This window comes from Anopheles bellator, chromosome 1 (genome assembly GCF_943735745.2).
Source record: "Anopheles bellator chromosome 1, idAnoBellAS_SP24_06.2, whole genome shotgun sequence".
Classification (NCBI taxonomy): Eukaryota; Metazoa; Arthropoda; class Insecta; order Diptera; family Culicidae; genus Anopheles; species Anopheles bellator.
Genome location: NC_071285.1, coordinates 1,636,004 through 1,654,161, shown reverse-complemented (window position 1 = coordinate 1,654,161; position 18,158 = coordinate 1,636,004). Strand labels below are relative to the sequence as shown.

Genomic DNA, 18,158 nt, shown 5'->3' with positions numbered 1-18,158 from the left:
TGAATGATTCGACACCGAGAGCTTACACCGAACAAGTACGTTGAACTGGAACTGACCAAGACACTCTGAGAAACTAGCTGTTAGTATTGTCAATCAGTTAAAATGGCAAAGGTACACATTTGTAAACACGACGATTTCATCGATTGACATTGAAATCTTCCACCATTTACCTTCGGCAGCGCGGTCTCGTTGCGTTTCAGTGCCCGTTCCATACGCTCGCGTCAACTCAACTTTCAGTCCTTTAGAGCTCTTCGATTCCTTTCTTCGATTCCAGTGCAGACACTCATTCAAATTCCTATCGTTTCGGACCCGGACTTTGTACCGAGGTTTTTTTTCACCGTCAAATCATTTTTCCGTATAAGCAATAATGCACTAGAGATGGGTTTCGTCAGAGGGCGGCGGCTGGGTGCCGTGTGGGTCCTACATTGTCCGTAATGACACTCTTAATCGCCTACGGATAGTCGTAAGAATTGGATTAAAGATTGACTAAATCGATTTAAATATGCCGGCAAGGTTAAGAGAAGGGCACGACTTCGTATATGCTTTCGCTATGCGGTACGCGAGTGGACTCCGCAGATGCGGTCCCGGTTCTGTAGTAACGGTAATTGCAATATAATGGTCACGCACCGGGCGCCCTCAGAATTATGCATCTCTTCCAGTTCTCCTCTACACCTTGCTACGCGATGCGGACTGTTACTTGTTACGAATGTGATACATGACAATTTTAAACGGTAAATTCTGCTCCTGGAACTACTGTACACAAATGTGTTATGATAAACTCCGAAAGTCGGGACTGTGCCTCCCGACCAAGAGGGACAACGGAACAGCGGAATGGCTCTGCGCACTTGCGCAATCTATTGTGCGCTCTCGTCATTGATTATTCTATTTATCTAATCATGTTTGTTTGGGACATGCTAGCTGGATGTCCCGTTTCGTCGTTCTCTTCGTTAATGCCACTTGGAAATGGTGGAGCCACCATCGAACCGTTGGCGGCCGCGCCCAGTAGCCAGAGTTCTGTGCGTAATGGTTTCGCGATCACATATAATGGGGGTTTAATGCATTTGCTGGCAACCGAATTGGCGTAACATTGAAAGGACACAAAACACGCCACAAAAACAGGAATGAGCTTCTGGTGACTGTCTAAATGTGCAAACATTAAATGCCTGAAAACTGGCTGGCTGACATCGAGAATCATCGACCACAAACAAAACCTAAAACGTGTGGCTCAAGGAGGGCACACAGAGCCACGTGTTGTGAACCATTGTTTTCTTCGCTTAATTTGGTGCGTTTCATATAAATAATCTCTACAATCTCGGGGGCGGCCAGGCACCAGGGGTGTGCCGACACATGTATTGGATTAAAGTTTAGAGGCGCTTCCTCCCAAATGGTCTCTGGTTAATATTTCCTTTCGTAGGTGTGCGATGATTGCTAAAACTGAACTGAAGACGCAAATTGAAACATAACATTGATTGGATGGGGAAAAAACACGAAAGAGATGCAAAGACCCTCCTTTTACACAGAAGCATTTATACTTATTTTGATAAAATTATAGGATAATCGTAGTGGTTGCGTATAAATATCATGTACATGATAAAATAGTAAACGTTCATGCGCCTCCTGAAAGTAATCCGCATGATCAAAATATTCTCTCTGATGCTTCATAGACTTAAACACGAGTTTACTGACTTTGTGCACTATTACCGTGCGACTACAGACGTCGGCATTTCCGGCCATAGAACCCGGCTTCCCGGGGGTATGCGCGCGCGCCTTATGGTTAAATGCGAAAAGTGGAGCTATTGATTCCTCCCATTACGATCAAGTAACAACTGGCACACTTAGTTAAGGGGTTTGCACTACTGTTCGATAGAATCTAACATTTGATCCTGCGTTGCGATCGCTTCTTGCTATAGGTTAATGGTGCATTGATCTGCGCCCCGCCATGCGGCCGGAGCGGGAAAGGTACACACGTTTGACGTGGCTCTTTCGCACCGGCCCTCCGTTCGCGTGTTTGAATCGTAGCAAAAGTACCTCGTACTAGGTAATAGAGTGGTCCATGTATTTGTTCGTACTACGCAAGCTATGCTCTTACGCGATTGGCATGTCGCGTCCTGACGGAGGCTGTTATCAGAATAGCGGCGAACGGAAGAGAAAGGATAACAGTTTGAAATGCGTTCACCGGTCATAGCACTCCATCGGGCCATGGTCCAGTGGACAGAAGGGCGTATTGATCGAATGCACTGCTGCTGGATTAAGCTTGGCGTCCGGTTTAAAGTAGTCCTCGTTCGTTCTTCAGTCACACTGGCAACATCTCTTATTTCGTTATCGTATGCATTCCCTTCTAGCGGTGAGTTAACTAATCCCTTAACGTTTCCGAATTCGTGACGGTTGGTTCGTGCCGGTTCGCGGTAAGTCGCGGAAGAAAGTGAGACGGCGCTTATCATCATCGCATCTCGCATGATGGGACACCGCAAAGTGGATGAATGCTTTGGCATAGCTACAGCTGTTTGGTTGGTAGGAAACACATCTCTGGCCGCCTTCATCACGCTCCGCCGGCAACCCGGACGACGCTAACACGCTGTGAACCGTGACCCGGTCTCGGGCGGCCCCCGGCTGTGACCTACCGACGGTGGCGACGGACTCCACCAACACACGCGGCGCGCTGCCATCAGCCGTGTGGTTCCGCTAGTTGCTCTAAGCTTCCGTTTCGGCGCCTTTCAAGCGTAATCGGGCGAAATCTTCAAAGATAATATCGTCATCCTGACAGTTGTCGTCCCTAAAATGGTAAGAAACGGAGCGAAGGGGACGGTGAACCAGAGTGTCAATTTTAAGTGGAACAGAAGCGAACTTAACGCTCATTAATTCTTGCGGAACTCTTGCTTACCCGTCCAGCTGAATAAGGTTCGGGCCATCCTCCTTGGCTGCGTTCGCATCCCCGTTGTTGCTGTTGCTGCCAGCGTCGTGTCCGGCTGGGTATCCGTGCTTCCGGTCGGCGCTGTTTACCGTCCGCCCAGGCGAACGGTCTCCTATCACCGGCTCATCGTCGTCCGGCTTCGGGTGCATGAGAATGAACGGCAACTCGGCCACCAAATCACTGAGCAGAAAGCAGAAGGAACCAAACGAAGTCGATTAAAAAATGGGTTACATAAAATTACGACAAAACAAAGCATAATTACCCGCCCAACGGTGTGATGCATAGTTTGACCTTCACTTTATACTGCACAATGATGCCCAGATTTTCCCGCTGCGATGGATCTGCAATTCTGTGTTGCGACAGGGCCACCGTCGTTTGATTGCATTATTCGTGCGCGCGTAACGTCACAGAAGGAATGAAAATGGAAGACGGAAACAATCAATAATATCAATCATTCAAAATGTCCTCCCACCGTGCACAGCTTCAAATATAAGGTGAGTGTTAATGTGAGTGCGATTCACTACAGTTCAAGCGCGTTGTTAGGAAATTAATAAAATTCAACCAAAACCATAGCTGAGCGCAGGAGAAATGAATTGATTGGCGGTACCGGTTTTGTGCGTTTTAATTATGTTTGGCACTCGACACCATCAGTGCGGTTAATGGCAGCTAAAAGCATGATAGCACCCCGGCTGCGCAAAGTGTGGCGCTTGATTGTATTACGGAATGTATAATCGAATTTGAATATCTCGATCGAAACTATTCGCTCCGCTGTTGACTATTGAAGGGAAAATTAAGTGACAGCAAGTTTTAAATATCTTTTGAGGGTTTTTTTTTGCGACTAACGAAAAAAGTACCATAAAAGAAATGAAGGAGCATTTTTTCTTCTAAATAATAAATGAAATAAACATTCAACAAGCTGCGTTGCCGCATGCCGTTCGTTCGATCGACAAAAAACAAATAAACAAGCATAGGACAAGCGAAAGACTGTGCAAAAATTGCCTGTCAAACGAGCGCGCGTTTGATGGCGCTGGCGAAGGAAATTAGATATTATTTGTGGCGTAAGCGCCGTGATTGGTTTTCAGTGGGGGCCCCCCACTTGCATCTCTACCTATATTTTCCGTCGACCAGCGTGCGAGACCTGTGGAAAGATGGGAAGTTATTGTTAGAAGGAAGCCAAAAGCTGCCACACGACGGACAGAGATACAGGCGGCTACAGGCGCAGGAATAGGGAACGGGGAACAACCAACACAGACAAAACGTACGGACAGGAATTAAGGTTAAACGGGGACGGAGTCTTAGTACCTACACCTTGAAAGCACACAGAGCTATACACTACAAGCAACAACGGAGTATGAAACGCGTCTAGGATAATGGATTAAAACGTGGAATAAAACGAAAACGGAGCAAAAGTTTCGACGGTCGTCGGGTCGGGTCGGTCAGTTTTTTTCTACCGCCCGCAGAAAACTTGTCAACAAAAAGCTGTCACAATCGGTTCCAGTGTGCCTCAGACACGAACGACAGAGCGCACGGAGATGTCAAAAATTCACAAAACGATGCACGGAGAGTAGAAATAAAATTTCACCACTGCGTAGGGTGATCATAACCCCCCGAGGGACGGACCCACTGAAGGAGAATTCCGGCAAATGGCAAATATTGTGAGCAAGGATGAAAACATGGCCACAGCCACACTGCGCTCGCCACAATATGGAAATTGTGAAGTGCCATTGGTTGGGAACAAAATGAGACTAGAAATTGTCGGCAAATTACGATCCCCAGTGGCGGAACAATAGAAACGTTAATTCGGTGAATGTGGGGCGACAAATATACACTCTTAATAAAAGCACATCGCATTACTGGCTACTAAATTAACCTATGCCGATGTTAAACGTAAAACGGATGTAGTAAACATGACTCATGGCAACAAAACAAAGCGATGGCACACAATGGAAGGCGAAAAGGAAAACTAAACGACGGCCAGCAAGGGGGGCCACCCAGGGGCGATGCATCGAAATGGAACCGCAAAACTCAGCTCCATGACGAAGAAATGGTAACGGGGACACACTTTCGCACAAGGACATCGCCGGGTGAACGCTGCTGCCCGGATCTGGAGCCTAGGGGACAAACTTTACATGGACTGAGAGAGTGAGAGGGTGTCGGGTCACACGATAGTGCACGGGGGGTGTCGTGGGGATAAAAGCAAACACATAAACACACACATACGGACGGGGGCAGAGAATCGTAGTACTACACTATCAACAACTTACAGCGTGCTCGAGGCCAGATTGGTGTCCTCATGCTTCAGCTGCCCGTCAAGTGCCAGGCCCCACTTGTCTTTGTTATTGGCCAGCAGTGGCGTCAGCGTAAACACTTTCGATAGAGTAAAACCGGGAGCAACCTGGCATCCGTCTCTGGAGCGCGATGGCCATTGGAAAACGGTTTGCGGCCATTTTGCCGAGCGTAAACGGCCCGCCGCCCAACACAAGCGCGCACACACGAAAAGCCACGGGGGTTAGCCACAGTCGACGATCGCGGATGATCGGTGATCGGTGTTCCGGTGGTGGGTAAGTTTAGGGTTGATGCAAGATCAAATATGTGAGGTGGCCGCGTAAGGAGTTTGAATTTAATTTTACCACGACGAGGAGAAGAGAGAGAGAGAGAAAATTTACATCATATTAGTTGTTGTTGTGTGCCTGTCTGAAGTTGAGTTGTTGAGTTCCGAGACCGTTGCGCCATCTGGCGGACACCGCCACCCGTATGCCACTAGCCGCTTCACATTCTCCCGGCAAGGCCATGGTGGAGCCGCCTGGTGCTTTACGGTGCGCCAACGTCAGACGCGCTACGATTCACTAACAAGCCAAGCAGGGAATGGGGCCAGCCTGCCGAAAGAAGCACAAAAAGTCACTCGCGATATTGGTACGCCCCATCGCTCCATCGACGAATATTGCGAGCGCCGAAAACGGGACGGAACCTCAGCCAGAAACCCGGCGTCGTCGGGACCAAAGTAATACCCAATAAAGTCGACCCCGCCAAACAAAAGCTAATGACTCGTGGCACGCACGTGCCCAGCCGACACGAGTGGTCAGTTGGCAGCGGAATAGTGAAACTGAAGCCCCGTAGTCCTTGAATTTCATACTCACAAAATGTGATTAGAATCATATAACAGTGTCGATGTCTAGTGGCATTATACGAAAAATGATTATCCAACTCCTAAGCGAACTTCCCCAAAGATACTTCAACCATCCGTGGCCGAAAATTTGTTGTCCCGATGAGGCGCCAATGGTTATCGCATGTTGGAGGCCAATAATGGCTCGATCGTACGCTTCCATAAACGGTACCCAGGGGCTGTACCATGTCTTCTCGCCGGTTCCCTCCAGTTTCGTCGCGCGTCCGTTTAATAAATTTACTTTAACACCACGTTAATCACAGCCCAATATCGGCGATGGGCGGGTGCCTCTAAACCGTGTTGACTTCCGAGCTTAGGAGGGCCTTAGGCTGCTGTTAGGCCCCAAAGGCACACGCCAATTCACCGATCGATATAAGTTTTCGTACACCCAACTCCGTCGGCCCGTAACTCTCACTCTCCCTTTAAGGTACGCGGCGATGTTATAAATCAATAGTTGTCCAAAATGGAGGGCCCACGGGAGCTCACATGCAACCACCACATACACGGCACCGCAACCACCATATTAACATCAAACAGGGTTTAGTAGCAACCACCAGCACCACACTACGAAGCCGTCCTAATGAAGCTCAAGTTTACCGATGGCCTACGGGACGTGTGGACGGACTCTCTAGAGCTCTCTATATGGTGTCCACAATTCTCACAATTCATTACCCGAAATCCGTTACATCAAAGCCAGTCCGTTCTAGGCGTTAAAGTAGTCTCCGGCACACGGCATAATATGCTAACGTAATGGGACCGATGTAAGACATTAATGGGGCTGAAGAAAACTTTAAAAGATTGCCTCGGATCAGGGTCGGCCATCAGGCAGTTCAGGGAGTTGGAAAATGGTTTCTGCGAACTTTGAAAGCACTAGCATTCTTGGAACTTCAACGACCATTGGAAAATGAAGAAGATAAACTTTAATATACATTCGAGGGAGAAGGATCTGAGTCAAAGCGCACAACACACAAACCGGAGACCGGTGGCAACGTTCCACGCACCTCTGGAAACCGTCATTAAATTAGAAGAGGCAATACACGGAACCTGCCTGCATGCCTCTGGGGTTAAGCTTAGACGGTCGGAGAGGAATTTGTACTGTCCCAGGGGACGTCAAAAAGGGAGGTGTGCCACGCGCGGACGGGCCGTAATGGGCCATACACTATCCAAGCCATTTAGTCACTTCCATTAGCAAAGGGTAAGTTCACAATTTCTACGCCCGTGCACCGCACGCCTTCACCCGCGTCGCGCCGTTTTGCTTACATCGTGCTCGACGCTAGGTTCGTGTCCTCGTGCTTCAGCTGACCGTCCAGGGCGAGCCCACGTTTGTGTTTGTTGTGTTTGAGCAGCGGTTTGATGGTGAACACTTTCGACAGCGTAAAGCCCGGACCGACGGAATACTCTCTGCGGTGGATCGGATAGGGAAAGTTGCGAAGGTTAGGCTGGGCTGGATGAAGAAAATAAAACAAACAACACGGTCGTCGGAGGGCTAGCCGACAGGGGATAGGCCGTCGCCGAGACATCGCGACGATGACAGTGAAAAGTATACATTTTTCAGTCAGCCGCCGGCCACAGGGCATTCGTTTCGTTTCGACTTTCGACCAACAAGAAATCCGTTTTCGGTTCCGGCGGCGGCTATCTCGGCCTGGCGGTGTGTTCCGCGGTGTGACCTTCAACGCGGAACGGGACGATTTTCGATAAGACCGACCGGGACCCATCATGATGGGCGAAAAAAAAAGTGGCCCTTCGCTGCGGTGCTAGAGAGAAAGGAAGTTGATTTTTATTGCTCTTGGTCGAAGAAACACAACCACCGGAACGGGTCGGTCGGTCCCGGATTGTTATACCCTTTTTTGCAGCATTCTACTTTCGGCGGGCGCACTACCTGGGTATTGATGTTTTGTCGGTGGCTCTAGCTCTCTCTCTGTACTTTTCACAACGGAAATGGTTAATTGAAAATGTAATTGGAGTATTGTTGTCGGGGTTCTGTGTGGAAGGACTTTGGACGAGGAGTGCCACTGATGGGCAGCTTTCCCGTAGAGCCCACTGCATTCATCAGCCCATTTCCTTCGAGGTGACATTTCATCCCGAAGTTCTATCGTTTGAACTTTTCGTGGGCCATTACGCAAAAATTTCAATTTATTCTCAACCTGCCTGTGGGTTCCGGTCTGGTCATCTCTGGTCCCACTCTAGGCTGTTGTAGAGGGATGATTATGAAGCGAAAACAAAATAATCCGTGGGAACCTGCAGCGACCGTCCCAAGTTCTTCGAAACCGTCTAATTCCAGGCACGTGCTGTGGTTCCCCTACCGATTATCAGCTATAATCTGCCTGCACGGTTTGTCCTTCAGTTCTGCGAAGGATTACTAGACAGGTAACCCAGGTGCCAGATTGATTGATCAACTGAATTGAAACTTCTAGTTTTCCAGGCGTACAGGAGTCCCTATCGGCTTCTTCGGATGCCCTCCCAAAAGTCAGCCATGTTTCTAATAACTTTCCGACACAACGAACGATGAGTAATGGTGTCGAAAAGTGGCCCACGACCGCCAGACCGTAAATCATCAAATTTGTAGTGTTACAGCATTAGGAAGGATGCCTACTACCGGATGCCATAGCAGAAAACTAGAAAAACTATTTCACCAACTGCAGTAACTTGCACGTGGTGGTCTGTTGCTCGAATCGAGTACATCGCACAAAAAAGGGTGCCACAGGCCGGGCTCCAAGTGGGACACAGATTAGAATCAACCAGCAACACACAAGCGGAGAACCTCCCTTACCCGAGGGTTACGGAGGGCGTGGAAATCTTGGCTCGGATAAATCCGTGAGCCGAGAGTCAAATGTGAACACCGACCGAGCGACGTTACTGCCTCTCCCCGTTCGCGACAATATTTGGCACGTTGCTCTACTTACGTTGTTTACCCGTGGTGCTCGTCCTCGTCGGGGTGACGACGAGGAGGCAGGCGGGCAAAAAAACGGAACAACACGTTCCGTTGCGAGCTAGTGAATGCTTCAATTAAACCAGAGTGCTCTTCGAAGTAGTGCGGTGTTTTAAACAACGGCATAACGGTTATTTGAGAGCTCCAGCGACGCCTCCAGCGCGCACGAAACCAGCATCGCAAGATGCGCCCTTCCGCGTGCTTTCTTTACGGCCATCGCCATCGACGCCGAGCGGTGAAGCGAACCAGACAACCAGATGTTTTTCTTCCCCTGGCACAATACACAACAACCGCAGGGCGGCGCAGAGCGATCGGGGAGCGAAAAATGTTTCCACCGACCTGCTCTAATATTCCAGGGCCACAGCCAGCCAGCGAGCCGGCCCGTATGAACATTGTTCACTCGGTTCGCACCATTGACGGGGAAGTTGGCATACGACGGGGTGTCCTCGGGTCGGCCGGTCGGTGGTCCACTGCCTGCGAGTGAGAAAGAATGGGTTGCGCTACTTACTCGGATTCGACCTCCGCCACCGTGCACTTGTACTGTGCCGTCGAGAAGAGACAGATATCGGCAAACTGCCGGACTGACACCTTAATTTTCTTAACCGTTTTACTTGAATTATTCGCTATATGTACATTCACCGACAAGCTCTCGCCATGGTGGTAAAGCTGAAAGTGGGAAACGAAAACGTTGGCCGTTAGAATGTGGGGCACTGCGGAAAAGCGTTCTCTCTCGCTCGCTCTCTCTTACCTCCTTATCCAGACTCGCTTCAAGGTGAATTTTATTTGGCTTCAGTATGTACTCTTTGCTGACCTCGATCGACGGCTGCTCGCCGAGCTTCGAGGGTGCGTACATGATTTTCCTTATCGCTAACCGGACCGAGTTCCGTTTGTGCGGTTTGTCCTCCTGCGACTCGCCGACGAAGGCCTTCAGTTCGTAGTCGACACCGCACGGTTTCCCGGTGTCGCCTGGGGCCGGCTGCAGCGACACGGACGCTGGACAGTGTGGCGGAACCTCGAAGTAGAAAGGATACGCGTTCGAGCCGAGCTTCCGGATCAGGCGCTCCTGTAGGCGGGTCAGTGGTCGGTCCGTTTCCAGCGGTGGGTAAATCTGTTTGCACACACCACAGCGGAATGTCATTAACGAAGAAAGAGAAGGGAAATTTAATAATTCGGTTTTCCATTGTGGGTGGGCCAGCACCAACGATATTTTTTCTGTTTGTTAACCCCGTTGTGCAGTCCGTTTTTCAACAGTCCCTCTGGCCACTGGTCGAGGGTCTATAATCCTGTTTGCAAGTGTTTTAATGACAAATGAAAACGTTTTCATTGAAACGTCTGTTGAATAGTTTCGGTTCGTTGAGAGTGATGAAAAATAGGGACGTCAAAGCGTACGGAATATGCACGTCATTCGACTCGAGAAGAGGTTCGCCGGATGGACGATGATGATGATGGCGCTGTCCTCCAGCGAAAATAGTACAATTCATAAAGAGAAAAGGAAACTGACACCTAATTATTCGATATTGCAACTCCCTACCGTGCCGGAAAGTATGAAGGCAACAGCGACAACAGCGACCCGTTACCGGATACCCGCGCTCTCGACCGTCCGTTTGGGGCGCGCAACTTTGCCCTTCTCGGCTAACGAAGACATTAAGGTCCCGTTACTTTCGCAGAATAATTATTGCACGAAACGGTCCGGAGGTCCGCCGTTTATTGGTGCTCCTGCTCCGGGTTGATGTCATTAAAAATTAAAACACATCCCTCCGAGGTTTGCTTAATAAAGCGGACCGATAACGAACGGGGACAGCAAGTCTGGGGAACACAGCCTTTTTGACGCATTTCGGTGAACGATAAAAGTTTCGTGCATTTTCGGCAAAATATGCACACTGAACGTCAAATTAAAAGCAAAGTAACTAAATTAGATTGGAAACTTCTCCCGTGCATTAATGCGTTGGCTGCGTATGCAATTTCTGGATGATTTACGAATCGGTTTCAGGCCAGAAAGGAGCGCCTCATAAATAAGGAACATTTTAGCATCCATAAAACGTCGTTTAGCATTTGGTGCATTGCTGCGCGACTATTAACCGCTTTAACGGAAGCAATTACTGTACCGTCGCGTGTCCCAAGGATCGCAAGGATGACTATACAAGTTCCCACAAAACAAGGTTCACGACGACGTTACGAACTTTGTATTGATAGAATCATTTCTTAACCCACGGGCCACGGGCGCACTACTCTCTGGGCAGAGCATCTACTTGTCTCGCTGGAGCCGCTCCCCCGAAGGGGATTATTATTTTATTAATTTATCGTGGCAATAAATTTCCCGACCCGTAAGTCGGCGCGCTCTCTTTCGTGGCCGCCTCCCGCCATTCGCGAGTGTATTATTTAAGGAACGTGAACTGTACCTGTTTGCTTGTCTGTTCCCGATTTCGGGGAGGGCCATTGTGAGCGGTGGGCGCAACAAATGGACACAAAACGGTCACATTGTCTGTCCACGAACCGAGGAGGGCAGACCCGAAATCCCAAACACGTTGCACGGCGCGCACAGGACGAGAGATGTGTGGCATGGTTTAATGTGACGATGATAAAATGCATTCCCTCTTCGTTGTCATAAAAGCGCGAAACGAATGAAACGGTTTCTCGTTCCGCCGCCAAAACGTGTTGTCCCGCTGATAACAGCATTTTCGGAACACACAGGACACCGACAGAACGTGACCGAGGACAAGCTCATAAGCGGAGTACGGAGTTCATCGATGCACGGAACAAGTTCTCGGCAACGTGTCCTGTTGTGTGTTGTCCTTGAGCATTTCGCCATAAAAACCAATCGCAAATCGACGCGCTTGGGTGCATATAAAAAACGAAGACTCTAGCGATCGTAAAATGTATGCTCAAGGCACAGCATCCGTGGGGAATTTAAAACGTCATCTTCAACCGTGTATAGTGTGTTGGCCATCAGGGCACCACTTCCAACTTCCTGCTCCTTGGGCAGTGGAGCTCATACGCAGCATCCATTACCGGTTGCCTGTTCCGGGCCGGAAAGCTTTCGCTTTTCCTCTTCTCACGAACATCAACAAGACGTGGCCAAAGGAAGAAGCTGTTTTACAACACACAGTTTGTGTCACATCCTAATGCGTTCGTTCCATCTGAAAGGCAGACGACATAAATTTTGATTATTTCTATTGCGAGTGTAGCGTGGCCTGGCCACACTTTCCCCGGCCACCCGTTTGGTGTAATAATGTTGATTACAGTTTCGTGTAGTATAGTGCGTCACCATGGCATCACTTTAATAGAACTGAAACACGCGTTTAGCGACAGCGCCCGGACAGGCACTGGGGTTTTGTTCGCTCAACGCCACTTCGAGTAAAAGTCGTATCCTGGCGACAAGCTCCGTTTCGGCAGAATATTATTCGGCAGGTTTGCAAAAGAGGATAGTAAAATTCCAAATTCTTTTCCCGTTGGCCCTGGTTGATGGCCAAAGCACGTAAATCAAACGCATATTTTCGAATCGCTTTTACGGGAACACAAAACCGAGGCCAGCATTATTCACTGGGAAAAGCGGCGAGATGGAGACGCCTGGTGCCGCACACCGTGTGTGTTTGGCAGACAGGCGGCACGAGGACGAAGATTTATTTGACGGGATTGGACCATGCCGGGCGCATCAGCGTATGATGCCCGGAACGACCGGGATGCTGAGTATTTCTCCGAGGAATTAAAAGCGATACACACTCGCACAAGAAAGCAACAGTTTCGCAGGCCAACCCGATTTGATGAAGGACCACCGAACCTCGGGACCCAACTGGACCGAGAGCATCCTTTTTGGCGCACCCTAATCCTGGCGAAGCCGAAAAACAATAGGGTTCGATTGGGTTACGGGGCACATCACATCATGTGGAAAGTGGGTTTTGTCGAGGGAAAAAGGAAAACAATCGAAATTCGGCGAGGAGTGTGGCTCGGCCCATTAGGCCCCCGAAACGCCCGGATGGATGTGGATGTGTGAAAAGCTTCCGATGACGACCCTGGCCCCTGAAACGCATTTCAACCCTATCGGATGGGCACACGGAGTGGGATTTAGCCGTTCCGCACGGAAGGGGTTTTCAATAATTTCGTTGTCGAACGCTGGAATTCACACGCCGCCCGCCCCGCCTCGTGGTACCAACCTGTTCCGATGCCAGATAGAGGTCCTTCCTGAAGGTTAAGCCCAGCACATCCAAATCCTCTCGCCCGTACCTGAACGCAGCCAGTACGTGACCGAAAACTTTCCTATCCTTCACATAGTCTGGATCTATCAGCACGACACCATCTGCGTCCGTGCGGGGTGGGTGACGGTGGTGGAGGTGGTGTGTTGGGTGGCCATGGTGGCGCCGTAGTGGGTGTGTTTGTTGTTTATGATACGAGGTGATGAAGTCGTTGAACCGCCAGCGTAACATGGAAGAAAAGAAGAAGCACACAAGGGGGTCGTCGTGGTAAGTAACTTGTTGATTGTGATAGGCTCTCTCGGTTGACGGGCTTTCCCTTTCATCGAAGGCGTAGCGTGGGCCGTGGGCACTTACCTATCGGATCGACGTGTGTGATGTGATCGACAAAGTCACGTTTCCCCAAGTACACGGTGATTTTGCCGTTAGAAGAACTTTTCTTGAAAACCCTGCGAACGAAAGTCAAGCAGATAAACGGGTGGACACGCTGTTTGAAAGAGTTAAAGAGCTGCAAAGACATAAAGCACGAATCGGTAGACTCCGCATTTTATTAACAGTCGATTGTGACTCTGGTCGGGGCACTTCCCACGTCCTCACAACTCAACTCCGTGGCCAATTTAGGTCCACGCGCTGCTTTGAAGTAGTAAAATTATGTCTTTTGGGCGAAATAAAACGGAAGCCAACACTTCCACCGGCCCCGGCAGTAACGTGGAGCCGCCGCGCGAATGTTAATGTAAATTGTGTTCGGTGTCGGTGTCGGTGTTGAAGGTTAGGACCGGTCTGCCGGTTCCATCGAACTGCACTGAGCGGCTTAAGCGGCACACAGACGTCATAAAAGGGTCAATTAAGTTGAGTTATGCCGTGGGCCGATTTATGGCCCCGATGAAAACAACACCTTTTCGGCGCGCTGTTTGATTCACGGTGTTACCGGCGCCGATTGCCCATCGTTTGCGAAGTTGTTCAAGCGGAAACAGTAGTAAAAATATTTTAAATTACATTTGGCTTGTTATGTTTCTTTTCATACTTCATACAATTTGTTGCCTCATGCCGCGTGGCATTTTGATAGTAAACTAAATGGTCTCGGCTTAATAATGTTAGCTATCCAATATTGCTTCACTGCGCGTAACCGTTTTATAGCTCACTGCCCGTTTGCGGTTGGAAGGACTCGTACCGAGGCTCTTAACGGCATCGAACGGTATCGGGCAACCTCGGCCGCACGGAACCCAATAAACACCACATAGAACATTATGCTTTGGTAGGTCGTAAAAATTAATATTTTTATAAGAAGCAATCCGTTGCTATCACCTGGAAATTGCGTTGGCCACCGTTTAGTGCTTTCACCTGCTGCTGTTGCTGCTGACGCTCCTGGGAGCTATCGAAGGCCTACCGAAGATCTGTACGTGATGCCGCCACAACAGCACTCACTCTCCGGTGCTGACCCTTTCTCATTTCATCACCTTTATTGCCCATAACAACCGGGTCCGGGTCTAGGCCCCGGTTCGGATCGGACCGACCGTCAAATGCCGGCCGAAGGTCGAAGGATAAAAATGGCATTATCTGTGTACATTTGTCAACACGCGTCATTGCCGCGCGGTATCATTTTGCAGGTTCTCCGAGCGATTAGCACCCTTTTGGGGGCACCCACCGGTAGGGCTGCTGGTCCTACTTTGTGCCTCCGGAACGATATTGGCCACGAAGCCAATGAGGTCAATGAGGCAAAAATAAAACGCAGACATTCATTTGCACGCGTCAGATAACGTCGGCCAAGGCCCATGCGAACCAAACGCGATTGCGAATCAATCGATTACTGGTTCCGATATTCAGTTTGTGCTATTTGGGACTGAATGACGTCATAAAGTGTAACTCGCTCATTTACAAGCATAATAGCCAACAGATTCTACGTTAACTTAATAAGTTTCAAATCAAGTTCGTGATTTAATAGTCGTCCGCCATCGTTTGAAACAAAAACTGTAACGACGCGTGCCTGCATTCACCCATGATTAAACCTAGAATTGTAATTAATTTTAATCTCATGCCCAAACACAATATGGCCACCGTTCCGAGAGCTCGGTCAGCTTCCAGCAGAATTTCAGCGAAGCGAATGGAAGCTACAATCGAAAGCAATTACAATTAGGTTATGGGCGCAGGCCGTCAGTCTTCATCACAGACACGGTTCCAGACGCTTCTCCCAGAGCCGTCGTCTCCGTCGACCGTAAGATGCACTAGTTCTACCGGGCTGTCCCTGCGGACTGCTGCTGCTGCTGCTGCTACTGTCCATCAGATTGTGTTGCTGGTTTTCGTATCATTTCCAGTTCGCTGAGGCTCATCCGATGCCCGATCGCACAGAAACCGTAGCCGGGTGCGACAGATCTCAAACTCAAGAGGTCCGAAGGTGCAATGCCTCGAGTTCGATTCCGTACTGCACGACATTTACAATCAACTCGTGTTACAAAATTTTGCAACGGCATTTCGCGCAAATCAGGGTCAGATGGACTAGGAACCGTCAAATACCTGTTCTAGAGAATCATCACGTGGACTGCAGAGCCGCACAGCACTGCCTTTCGAACTAGAACCCTTCGTCGGGTCGGGAAGCGTGTGTGTTGTGACAGAAGATCCTACAACTCCAAAAAAAACAATCAGTTTGTAAGGAAAAAGACTCTTTGCTCAAGGAACTGATGAAACACTGTTTGCCGAATAGTACAGCAATTCGAGTGAATGCCGTGTCGGTCTAGGACAACGTCTTCTGGCGGTGACACATGGTCCAGCAGCATTATTTTGCATTTCAATCTGCAGACCACAGATTGGGGCCGGCCGGCGAGAGCCAGTGAGACAATTAAAAGCATTCCCAGGCCCACGTCCATTTGCACACGGCAATTTAATTATGAGTGACACATGGAAACGGCAAATCGGTCGCACAACAAAACCAGCCAGCCGCGGTGTGTGGTTTTATCTCGAATCGGCCGGCTTCTTCGCTCTACACAAATTGCTCGACAGTATTTGCGACAATTTTGATTTGTAGCCCAACCCAGCGCCAGCGCCAGCTGGCAGAACGAGCGCGGCGAGCGATGAAAGTGGTTTTCATTAGCGAAAGTGTTGTCCGAGTAACTTACCTGGTTGCCTGCTTTTTAGAACTACCCTCGTCGACGTCAGGATCCGGCGATGGGGCCGGAGACCTCGGGGACGAACCTTGCAGATGGGTATTCATTTTATAAATCACACTTTGCGCGCGAGCCACACAGACACTGCTGTTGAACGCGAAGGTCCGAGAGTCGGAACCGATCCTCCGTCGGATTGCACCTAAGTCTTCACTTTACTCTTTTTCGAAACCACAGCTACACTTTTCAATTTCATGCGTCTCGAGGAGAATTCACCAGAGCTTCACTAGAACTTGAACCCGATTTCCCTTGGAAAAGAAGAGGATGTTGATGTTGATGAAAACGCGTGATGCGTGATGACAAAACACATTCCTTGCCTAAATTAAAAAGGACTACGATAACAGGAACCCGCCCACGGGGGGCCACCGCCGCCAGTCGATTGATTGGTAATCTAATTAAAAGTTTTCGCCATTTCAGATAATAAACCAAGCGTGCCCGAAAGGGGACCGACCGTACACGCCAGCACGCGAGGACACTCTCGCAGACGGTATATGCTGCGCAGCACGAGATAACACGCACGGTGCGCTTGCCGAAATCAATTTGGGTGAATGAATTTTTAATCTTACAGAAACAAAAGGCAAATAAGAAAAAGGGCCTGTGGCTCTTGGAAGCACATCCATCCACTAGTCACGGCGCGCAAGTCAAATGATTGTATCATTATTAGGCAACATGGAGACCGGAACAACCGTCCGCGGGGTTCCGGGTTCGTCCCGGGGGCAGCCAATTTTCTCTGAACGCTGCTCAATCACGCACCGGAGCGGCATTCACCGGTTGCTGAAAAGCCTGGCCAATGGACCGCGCAGGTGGGCACACCTTTTTGCTCGCATTTTCAACATCCTTTTTCGGAGCGGCGGACACACCATTTCCCGGGCATGGCCCCCGGTGGCAGCGTTATTGAATTAATGTTCACTCCCGATTGATGGCCGGACGGAGGGATTTGGTTGGATCGTTAATGAATTTGAGGCGTAATTTTGTGTCCGCCCGGACTCGCCGCTGGGAGCCACTGGGAAGCCACTTAACCTGCCGCCGAGCACTGATTAAAAGGGGTTGTTTGTTGCGTTGGCCGTCCGCGTGTTTTTTAACCCCGAATTCCTGTCCTGTGATTAATGAGCACGCCCGCGTAGCTTAACGGGCGATGGATCATAATGGGTCCTGGGCCTCCGGAGGGCTCGGTTACTAAGTATGCCCGGGTATTGGCGACGATAAACGCGTCTAGGTCAGGCAGGCAGCATCTAAAACGAGAAACAGAGAAACAAAATCATATTTAGGGCCCATTTTTTCCATCAACAAAACACAAACAATTTAAAGCGGATCGCATTTTTCACTTCACGAACCCTTAGCCACAAATAATTATACATCCCCAAGAACACCTTTTTTAAAGGTCCAATGGGGGCAGCAAGCAGAAGAACGAAGTGTCACGAGACGTTTGAAGGATGACAACCCCAATGGCGTCACGCGGTGACTAAAAAATGAACCCTGCTTACGGAAGTGACATCCCTGTCTATTCGCCGCGCAGCGCAGCAGAAAGGTGAAAGTACTTAAGAAGGACGTATTGGAAAACTGCTCGGGCACTACGCAATCTGATCGCCACTTCTCTTGAACCCGCCGGTGGCGTACCCGCCCGTCGGAAGGCGGCCTCTCTCATGAATAATTTAGCAAATTTTGCACGACATTAATTTATTCAAACTCAACGCGCGCGTGCACGGACCTGGCGATCCCTTTTTAAACTGCGTAGACGGGTCGGGTCGGGTCACACAATCCTCTTTCGGTTTCTGGGGCCCCTTTTCCCCCTCCGCCAGGATACATATTTGCC

At 49.6% G+C, this 18,158-nt stretch overlaps 1 protein-coding gene across 1 annotated transcript; it reads right to left on the bottom strand.

Moving 5' to 3' along the window:
- Positions 1-1,274: 1,274 nt before the first annotated feature.
- Positions 1,275-16,395, bottom strand: LOC131208498 (beta-arrestin-1). Its single transcript, XM_058201276.1, has 10 exons — positions 16,301-16,395; positions 13,548-13,639; positions 13,155-13,297; positions 9,752-10,111; positions 9,512-9,669; positions 5,176-5,319; positions 4,020-4,049; positions 3,174-3,260; positions 2,882-3,091; positions 1,275-2,773 (listed from the first exon to the last, which is right to left on the bottom strand). Exons 1-10 carry the CDS (start codon positions 16,393-16,395, stop codon positions 2,692-2,694), a joined length of 1,401 nt encoding a protein of 466 aa, XP_058057259.1. The 3' UTR covers positions 1,275-2,691.
- Between the last annotated feature and the right edge of the window lie 1,763 nt (positions 16,396-18,158).

Coding starts and splice junctions, on each gene's coding strand:
- LOC131208498 (XM_058201276.1), bottom strand. CDS start 16,395: ATGAATACCCATCTGCAAGGTTCGTCCCCGAGGTCTCCGGCCCCATCG. Junction 13,298..13,547: donor CACACACGTCGATCCGATAG/GTAAGTGCCCAC, acceptor GCACGGACGCAG/ATGGTGTCGTGCTGATAGAT. Junction 5,320..9,511: donor GTGGCGGAGGTCGAATCCGA/GTAAGTAGCGCA, acceptor ATCGCGCTCCAG/AGACGGATGCCAGGTTGCTC.